We start from the raw sequence: 10,188 nt of genomic DNA, 5'->3' as shown, positions 1-10,188 counted from the left end.
GTGCAGGACCTGGCACTTGGCTTTATTCAGCCTCATACAACTGGCCTCAGCCCATGTGTCCAGCCTGTCCAGTGTTATTATACTTGCAGGCATATCGAGAAGATGTGAAAACTCCTGCAATTACTAAAGGTGAACTAGTGATAGACACCAGGCTTGTCCAAACCCAGAAATTTCTACAAATTTCTACTCTCTGGCACAGTTTGCCTGCTACCTCATGGCACAAGCACCTTGGGGTGTCTCCACCACTTATTTGCTGTAGGTAGGGGAGTGCCCTGAAAAGGTGCCCAAAGCAGTGCTCTGCACGTGGCACTTTAGAAGGTATATTATACTCTATTATTAATGTCAGCATGTTGCAGCTGGCTGATTATTAGCTCTAGTCGGCTGCTGCTGAAGCCAAGGCAGTGCACAGGGAGATGCTCTTTTACCAGGGATCTGGCAGGTGATTTGACCCAATCTTTAAGACAGAAATAATACACAAAATTATCTCAGCCTTAGGTTGGTTCTGAGGAGTTTGCTTTCCTTCTGCTGCTGCCTTAAAGCAAAGAAGGTGATGTATAAAATTTTGCCAAGCAGCTTATTTCTGCCAGGAGGTGCTCTTTGACCTGGGATGGGATGCGCCTGGCCACCCGCTTCCAGCTCCATCCTCGGTTTGTGTTCTCCTCACGGGGCTGTGCCTGACTCAGCTGAAAACACCTCACAGCCTCAGATGCTGAGGCCATTCCCTCCTCCCAGTTTAAGAAAGTGCTGTTTTGCAGGATTCCAAACTTCTAGATAATTTGGTGGCTCATCTCCATTGTTTGCAGAAGTAGGTGCAACAGGGAAAGGTATTCCATAAATCTAAGATCAACGTGTTAGACCAGTAAGCAGAATGAAGTCCAGTAATGAATTATCCAATATTCCTTGAAAAAGTTCCTGCAGAGAGGTGGGGTGTTGTTTTTTTTTTTTTTTTTTCAACTTAAAGCATACTTATCACATACACTTTAGATTTAAATAACATGCAAAAGATTTTTTTCTTCTTTGTGTATTTGGGACAAATGCTTGCAGTTGTCCCATTCTCAGTGAGATTCCTGCATGTGCTTTTTTGCTGTCTTTGAGCCTCACTGTGAAAAATGTCCAGATCATTCCTAAATCTGAGAAATATTTGTAGCTACAGTGTATGGTTTATCCACCATCCAGTTAATTTTATTTGAGATTATTTAGTTTTGTACAGTTGACATGCAGTATTTTTTATTGCTGCATTGTGTTTCCTAGGGTGTGTAAACCAGTGAATTGTAGTTTTGTGAAGGCTGTGCAGTGATCTGGAAGGTGCTGCTAGTCCAACAAGGGCAAAGACTGTAAGAGCTGACAACGGGGTGCCTTTATTTCCACACCCTGTTAGACCTCTGCATTCTTGCTGCTGGCCACTGTATGGGCTGGGTTAGCTCCCTCCAGCTGGTTTCATGATCTGCCTCCTTCCTCTAGTGTCCTCAGCCCCACATCCCTGCAGAGGGAGACTAGGTGGATGGTAACGGCTCTTTTATTGGCAGGTCAGAACACGGCTCAGTTTTGCAGTCCCACGTGCTGGCTGTCCCGCTGAGTCCCTCACTTCAGCAGAGACTGCAGCAGCATGCCCTTGGGAGCACGGAGTTGTGGTGGCCCTTTCGCTCTGGAAGAAGAGAAGGCTTGTTTGGGCTGATGGACAGAAGATCAGGAAGCCTGACAGCCCCGATCCCCCCTGGGCTGTCCCTTCATCCACTGCCACCCACAGATGGGGAATAATAGGCGGCAGAGAGAGAGCCCCGCCTCTCTTGGCAGACCCACGTGCAGCGCAGGATGGAGCCAACTCACTGTGCCTTCTCGACGTCCTCGATGCCCTCGGGCAGGCGCACGTTAAGCGTCTCCGGGAGCAGGAAGGCCACCGAGCCGCAGCAGACTGCTACACCACAGTACGTCACCTCGGGCAGAGACCTCCACACCTCATCCAGCAGAAACACTAGTGGGGCCAAAGCCCCGCCAAGGCGTGCTACGAAGGAGGTGTACCCCATCCCATTCTGCCTGCAAAGGTAGGACATTGTGGTGGTGCAGGCCACCACGAGAAAGAGATGGGTGCTTCTGTCATATCAGACCTTGGTAAAAGTGCAGACCTTCTTTCCCTTCCCCCTGTTTTTCTCTAAGTGCTGAGGCTTTTTTCCCCCCAGGTTTTTCCTCTGACAGGTTTTTTTTCTTTCTTTGTATCTTCCTACAATGATATTTCCCAGAGAGCAACTGTAGCTGCTGTGAGAGATAGATTTATGTCTATTATGAGAAATAAGCTGCAGTTCCACACTAAAAATATCTGCTCTAAAGTTGTTTCCACTTTAAATATCTGAAAACCCTGAGTGCATTTTCTTACCATCCCTTAGTAAGATCTGCTGAGAGCAAACCCAAGTCCCTCTTTCTCCCAGGTCCTTGGAGGCAGGTGGCATGCACTAGAGATACCTGTGAGCGCCTTTGGTCCTGCTGTAGCTATAAGCTCAGGAGAGCTTCAAGAGGATGCCAAAAATCAGACCTGAGACCTGTTCCACCTGCTGATTTTCAGAGGATGGGTGGCATTTCACACTGACAGCAAGGATCCCAGGACCTACTTGTGCATTTAGAGAGTAAGTGCTGTAGAAGGAACCAACATTTTTGTCTATCAATGTCTTTGAGCACATAAAAACACAAACCGATCTGGGAAGCAGCAGATCAGTGTGCCCACTTTGGTTTAAAAATTCACCATTACCCACATGTAAGACCAGTGGAAGTTAAAGGACTAGTGGCAGAGAGGAGTACTCTGGGCAGGGAGGGACAGAGATGAAGTAAGCCACAAGCCCTCCATGAGGGTTTTTTCAGACTTTCACAAAGAAACCAGTGAGGTGATTCCCTCCACCAGTCTCAGCTATATCCCAAACTATGCTGATGCTAAATCTGGTTTTATGTCACCATTACCCAGATATTTCAAATAAGCTCTCTTTTTCCTCCTGAAAGGCTATGAATCCTTGCTTTAATATCACCTGATATCCAGAAGACTGTCAAACATATGGTAGTATGTATCCCTTATAAAACTTGATATTTCAAATGTTTTTTTGGGAGATCTTTTAACAGTTATTGGATGATTATCACAGGGAACTCAGGCTTTACTAAGCACAGATGCCTTACAGAGTTCAAAAATCTTCCCACGTAGAGTACTCCTCACCTTTTGATGTATCTCCCTATCATCATAACTTAACCACACATAACCCAGACAAAAAAAGGGTAGGTAGCTTTCTGCCCCGTTCTTGTGAGTATGTGTAATCCCTGGAACCTGCTACTTCTAGAGGCAAGGCATCAGTCCTGTAGTCTAGCCAACAGCATGTCCTGCTGCACTGATGGCAAAGAGCTGAGGGCAGCATCCCACTGAGGCTCTTGGTTGTGCCCTCAGGCAAGTGACATCTCTTACCTCAGCACAGTGGGGTAGAGCTCAGAGGTGTACAAGAAGACAGCAGTGAACGCAGCTTCTGAGAAACCTTTGCCCATGATAGCTACTACAGAGCGCAAGGAGGTGAAGGCTAGGAGGAAAGAAAAGACATTTATGACAGTGGTCAGAGAAGCTTCCTGTGGTATCAGGTACAAGAAGGAAGGAAGTTCAATGCTCCTACAGACAAAACAGGGAGCTTCATAGCTCTGGAGCTGCTGTCTCCAAAGTCTGGATCAGTAAGTTTGGTAACTGTTAGCCTGAGTGGGAGGTGAACTGATGAAAGGATAGGTCCTGACATTTCCCATTGGACAATGTCTATAATAAAGATAGGCACTTCACCTTGCCATCACTGGACACTTACCAGCCACCTCACAGTGACTGGAGGCCATCTGTTGCCACCAGACATTAGGGATAGCCCACACTGGCAACCTTGTCCCACAGATGCCCTTTAGGTGGAGGACATCTCTACACAGAATTGCCTGTGGACAAGACCTCCGGCTGTCCTCTAGCACCGCACAGAATGGAAACCTCCCCTTTAGCAAGTACTGCACAGAGCAAAAGAGCATCTCACACGTGGGAATGATGACGTTGGCTCCTATGCATAGTCCGGTCAGGATGAGTGCCCATGCCTGACTCTGCCGTCGTCCAATTCGATTCATCAGCACGTACATGATCACCTTGGCTGGAATCTCAATGACGCCAAAGACAAACTGGGAGAGATACATGTTGAGCCCAAAGCCAGTTAGGTTCATGCTCATGCCATAATAAGAGAAGGCCACACCAAACCTGCAAGAAGTGTGTGGAGAGGGGGATTAGGGAAATCCAGCTGGGGATCTGCCACGTAAATCCCCTCTGTGAAGTGACGCTGCTTACCACACAGCCCCAGAACACAGAGAGATCTTCCGCAGGACTGGGGTCCTGAACAAGCTGATGTAGGAGTAACTCCCTCCTGGCGTTTTGTCTGCTGCCATCCTTCTGAGGGCCTGGGAGAGGTGGAAAGAAGGAAATAGCTCAGCTGCTGTACTTTTAAGATCCAGATGTGAAACCCTAGACAGGCTGGGGCCTCTGCTCTTCCTAGCTCCAGCTCCATCTTGGGTTTTCCATACAATCCCATTGCAGAACAATTCTCTGGGCATATGTTGTCAGAAGCACATTTTCCTACAGCTGTATAGATTGACTACCATTTTAGACCTCTTTTTCTTCCCATAGCCCCTTCTTCTCTCTTATCTACGTGCGCCATGTGGCAGAAGGGGCTGCAGAAAAATGACAGATCGTGGTGTTAGCAAAGTCGGTGTTGGCCAGTTGGCTACCCTCGTGCCCAGCGTGGTTGCCTGCTGTTGTGTCAGGTCTCGGTCAGAAGCTAACAGTGAGCTGCATGCTTTATTCTCATGAGTGAATTTATATAAAGTGGGTTTATTTATACATCTGTTCATATAAATACAGAACATATTAAAAGTTGGGCACTGAGAAGTGAGCCCTGCCCGTAAGGAAGAAGAGAGTGCTTATTCACAAAGTCTCTTAGCAACTGATTGAGGGCTGAGTACCAAGAGAGCTGGTAGGTTCTACTCACTGGCTGAGATGCAAGAGATTCGCACAACTACAGGTCTGCAATGCAGCTATACCTGCCATAGGCTCACTGTGTAGTTAACGGAGATCTCCAGTGGAAGTGACGGAGCCATTTTATCCTAGAGGAAACAACCCCATTTGGTCAGAAGAATGGCGTGCCAGCCTCCATCGGCTTATTCATTAGATTGCAGACTAAAGGAGACTGCGGACAGTGGTGATGTGGACACCTGACGCTGGGAGAGGAGGATTCCTCTCAGGACAGCCTTGCTTCACCATGTCCAAAAATCATCAGCAAATGCAGGGTAGGACAGTTAGAACTGATTAGGTGAGGAATCCCAGGAAACCTTGAGGAGAGTGTCTGGTTAACTACTTATATGTATTCTCAAATCGGGAGCCTCTTCAGAGAAAGCAAAGCCTCGGCCAGAGCTTTTGCATAAGTACTTAATCACAGCCACAGAGCTGCACAGGGAACCTACAGCTTAGGTGGATGAAGAGGGCCTCCAGCATATGGGGCCAGAGGATCATCTTCTCCTGTGCCTGGTCTCCAATAGCATCCTGCTGCGGAGCCTACAGAAGAACTGGGCAAGCATGTAGAGATATTCCTCTAGAAATGCCACCGCCTCCAGCCATTCGGGGACTTTCTGAACCAGACAGGGTGTCTGTCTGTTTAGCACATCAATGATCCTTTCCCTCATCTAGTGGTTTGTTGAATTAATGTTTTTCTTTTAGTTCTGTACACCCAACTCTGGATCTGATAACTTCTGTTAATACTGCAGTATGCAAGTAAGTTAAATTTTTTTTAAACTTTTACCTTTTTTTTTTTTTTTTTTTTTACCTTTTTTACAGACAAATAATAATTCTTTTCATCGAAATGCATAGGATGAATCATAGCACTGATAACAGACTACTTCTGCAATGCTGAGTCAATATTGGATTTTTTAAGTTACCCTGACGGCAGTCTGTCCTCTCTTTAAGTTGCATGACTTGCTGTTAAAATGGTTAACATAAGACATTAACACGGAAAACATCTTCCAGTATGTATTGCTAGCCAGATTTATTGGCATGTGGAAGGACAACTGAATGAGCCAGAACAGTGAGAAACTTAAAATACCCACAAATCAGTGATGGCTGGGGAGGGAGGAGGGCAAGGGAATCTTCAGGTCTACAGCATCATCTACAATTGAGTGTGCTAAACAGTTATGGGAGCTGGGGACTTTGGGAAATATCTAATAGAAGAGAAATCCTAGCCCAAAGAGCTCACCAGTTAAAAGAATTGTGCGAAATGAAAGAAAGCGTTAGGAAAGGGAAGAAGATATCTCTAACTAACAGCATGTTTCACTAGGGAAGAGCTAAGATTTTATTTCTAATTGCATACTATTCTTTGCAGTTTTTGGATGAGTGACAAAGCTTTTCCTGCTCAAAAAAGAATTTCACACTGGGAAATTCCTTAATCAGTTCTGTAAGACAATGCTGTTAAACCTGAGAGTACGTCAGTAATAACGTGCTGTGCAATTACCCACAGATTATATGTCTTTCAAAGTTGAGTCTTCTGAACTAAGGAAAATCAGTTGTTAACTTAATAGGCCATCAGAACACGGTCAAGTCAGTTAAGCAAACTAGAATCAGGCAGTTCTGTGTTGTCTGCATGTTTGGATACAGACAAGAAAAAACAATTATGTCCCTATAAACCTCACGAATCCAGTAAGGTGTCACAGCTGCAAGCCTTTCTGGATCGTGGTCCAGTGGTCACAGTGGTCACGGTATGGTGTGAGCTGGTGCAAGGCTGTGGCAGTGGAGAAGCCCCAGCTATGTTTCCTGACCCTGAGAACGTTGCGAGGGTGCAAGCTCATGCCCCTCTTGCTGAAACAGTGCACTCTTGAAATACAAAGTCACCAGCCAAGGCGGAATGAAAGAGGTTATAGTGTGTTATTTTTAGGTATTTACTCAGAGCTCCTGGCTTGATAAAAGGCAAGGAAGAGTCATGCTCAACTCCTGTCTGCCACAATCAGTAAATTCATAATTTCTCATGTAAATAAACAACATATTTCGGTTGTAAATCAAAAAGGCTAATCACCTCTTCAACAGATATTAAGAAATTGCTTTAACGAATGGCCTGTTGGCCAGGATAAGCCAGTGGTGTGGATGCAGGAGCACTGGGAGCACACAGAGATGCAGTTGGACCATGACAGCAAAGCACAAGGCTCCTGTGCTGGTGCCAGGGGTTTCTCATTTTCCTCTTTTGGTAAGAGGAAAACCAATGAACATTAAAGGAAAAGTTGATGTTTAATGAACCACAAATGTCCATACCCACTGGATTTCACAGCTGAGCTCTGTTGCTCTTGAGAAGGTTGAGACAAATAATTTCGACCAAATTAGTCAGAGGTGACAGACATGCAGCCATCCAAGCCTGGCTGTGAAGGGTTGTTGTGGGAACTGACGATGCCCTGGTGTATCTCCAGAGGGAGAGACCACCTTCTGCTTGGCCCTTGAGTCCTCCCTAGAGCTAGGACATCACTTGAGCTTATCACCATCCCCTGGAGCCACCAGCATGTCCTTAAGTAAGTGTTGTGGACCAAATTATCAACATTTGTGAGTCTGGATGGAAAAATACATTTTTATGGTAGAACTCAGCACAAGATGAAGATCTCCAGATCAGCCTCATAGCTTGAGCTTTGGAGTTGAAAATAGGTGGCTGGTTTTTAGGGTTCTCGTACCCCTTTATTTGTTCAGTCATCTAGCTGAGCATCTTTGCTCCATCCCCTGGGGTCAGGCAAAAATGGATTCAAAGCAGTGGGTACATGCCTACTTTGCCCTATGCTTCTTCCTTGCCACATTCCTTTAAAACTGCTGTCAGAGCCATGACTGACCTGAGAGCAGAGCTTTAGCCAGGGGAAAATGTTGATTATGCCAGATTTTCTTTAGACCCACATTCAGAACTGGGGCACCATGGCTGACAATATTGCAGTTTCACATGTACACTCAATGCAGCCTGAGGTGGACTAGCCTTTACATTTTTGGATAACACTACATGCAGGACTGAGGCTATGGTTGGCCTGAAAGTGCTTATGATAAGGGAATTATTCATTTTTATTCCGGTTTATTTTATGAAAGGACATGGACTTGTTAGAACAGGTCCAGAGGAGGCCACGAAGATGGTCAGAGGCTGGAGCACCTCCCATGTGAGGACAGGCTGAGAGAGTTGGGGTTGTTCAGCCTGGAGAAGAGAAGGCTCCAGGGAGACCTTCCAGTGCTGAAAGGGGGCTACAGGAGCGATGGGGAGGGACTCTTGATCAGGGAGTGTGGTGACAGGATGAGGGGGAATGGTTTTAAGCTGAAAGAGGGGAGATTTAGATGAGATGTGAGGAAGAAATGTTTTCCTGTGCAGGGGGTGAGGCAGTGGCCCAGGTTGCCCAGAGAAGCTGTGGATGCCCCATCCCTGGAGGGGTTCAAGGCCAGGCTGGATGAGGTTTTGAGCAACCTGGGCTAGTGGGAGGTGTCCCTGCCCATGGCAGGGGGTGGCACTGGATGACCTTTAACATCCTTTCCAACCCAAACTGTTCTGTGATTCTATGATTCAAGTCCAGTATGAGAGAAGATATGCCAGCGATATGCTGTTAATGTGTGCCTGCTTTCTGCTAGCACTGTGCCAACACTTGGTAAGCACGATGGCCACCAAGAAGGCAAACACCAAGCGGCACAAAGTGCTCACGCACTTGCACACTCTCCTCTTTCTTATAGGAGTGATGCCTCTGCCTTAATTTTTTCAGGCTGTGCTTCTCTCTCACTGCATATTTAGTCTGGTGTCCAGTGCACTGAGGCTTCTTGTCATGGCAGTAATGAATGGAAAGACACTCCACCTCATGAAGGGGATTTCTGGCCTTATGGGAGCTGAGCTGCTGCTTTATCTTTAGGAGTGGATGTAGCTGCTTTCTAGAGTAGAATGGCACATGGCACCCTGTGGACCACAGTGACCTGCAGATCAAACTGCAAGCTGAGCACTGCTTCAGGCATCAAACAGAAGTAAAATAGAGAGAGAGAAAATGGGAGAGGAAGAACATGTGTCTGGACCTTCAGTTTCTCACCTCTGGTGAGACAGCGAAGTCTTTCCTTCCGTTCATTCTCGCACAGCTAAGCAGATGCCTGTGAGCTTGTTTCACTTTGCCATTGGCTATGAGCCACCGGGCAGACTCTGGGACCCACCTGGTGCGAAGAGACAAGAGAGTGTTCCTGTTGATCCTCCATGTTTTTTCACCCCACACACATGGCCCTGGCCAAAGCCAGGAGGTCTTCTCTAGGAGTCTTCAACCTCAGTTAAAAATGGCAACTGTGGTGTATGCGACTAAGAGTAACGGGACACCCTTGTTACACGTACATGCTGTTCACCCTTAAAGGAGTACAGGCTGCTCATCGAAGTATGTCTAGCCAAAATTTTTATCATGTGTTCTTTGATCAAAGCTTGAATTTTCTGGGCTGTTTGAAGTTTTAAACTCGTACCAATTAAAATTGGCCCCAGAGAGTTTATATGTACAGATTCATGCCTTTTGGGACTCTTTACACTTTGAAATGGTAGCATATAGAAAATTACTATGTAGAAAGGATGTAGTGGGCTCTGTACTTACTTCGTTAATTGTTTTTTTTTTTTTTTTTCACAATAAGCAAAGCCTTCTGTACAAGACAGTCAACTGGGATCTAAATCACTGTGGCTGCAACCCCCAGTGAAGTACCCATGCTAGTCATTGAGTGACAAGGGATGCTGTACTGCTGTAGAGCTAATTAGCAATTCTGAGAGGTCTGCTGAGCAGACCTGTGTAGGGTGGAAGTCCTGTGACTCTTATTTTTCTGTCTGTTCCAGAAAAAGATCCAGCACTTCTTGTAAACTAGCATCTCTAGCTCCCTCTTCTTGGACTTCTCTCTGATCTTGAATCTGGTTGCAATTCATGGCTACATGACCCTGTTCGGCTCGGAGCTTCCCAGGCCACAGGGCAGCCCATCTGGCCTAGAGGGTACATGGTGTTCTGTGGGTCCGCAGAGCAGTCGGGGTCCAGAAGACATTGGAAGTACCCCGCGCTGGCTACATTCTGCTAGAGCAGCCAACGGCTACCTCCTGCTACCCAAACCTGACCCCCAAGAGAAGCAGAAAACAAGAGTCTGCTTTTCTTATGGAGGAT

General features: G+C 46.4%; 1 protein-coding gene across 1 annotated transcript; it reads right to left on the bottom strand.

Annotated features, from left to right (window-relative positions):
- Nucleotides 1-1,581: 1,581 nt before the first annotated feature.
- LOC104464365 (solute carrier family 22 member 7-like) lies at nt 1,582-9,247 on the bottom strand (the record flags this gene model as incomplete). The annotated part of the gene is made up of 6 exons (XM_010077045.1): nt 1,582-1,645; nt 1,828-2,034; nt 3,437-3,545; nt 4,026-4,240; nt 4,328-4,437; nt 9,103-9,247. Coding segments are annotated over 6 exons (850 nt in total), but the record flags the coding sequence as incomplete, so codon positions are not given.
- Nucleotides 9,248-10,188: the final 941 nt, after the last annotated feature.

The sequence above is a fragment of the Pterocles gutturalis genome, unplaced genomic scaffold (assembly GCF_000699245.1).
Source record: "Pterocles gutturalis isolate BGI_N339 unplaced genomic scaffold, ASM69924v1 scaffold16873, whole genome shotgun sequence".
Lineage (NCBI taxonomy): Eukaryota > Metazoa > Chordata > Aves > Pterocliformes > Pteroclidae > Pterocles > Pterocles gutturalis.
Note: the sequence above shows the minus strand (reverse complement) of the source record. Positions and strands in the feature narration are given on the sequence as shown.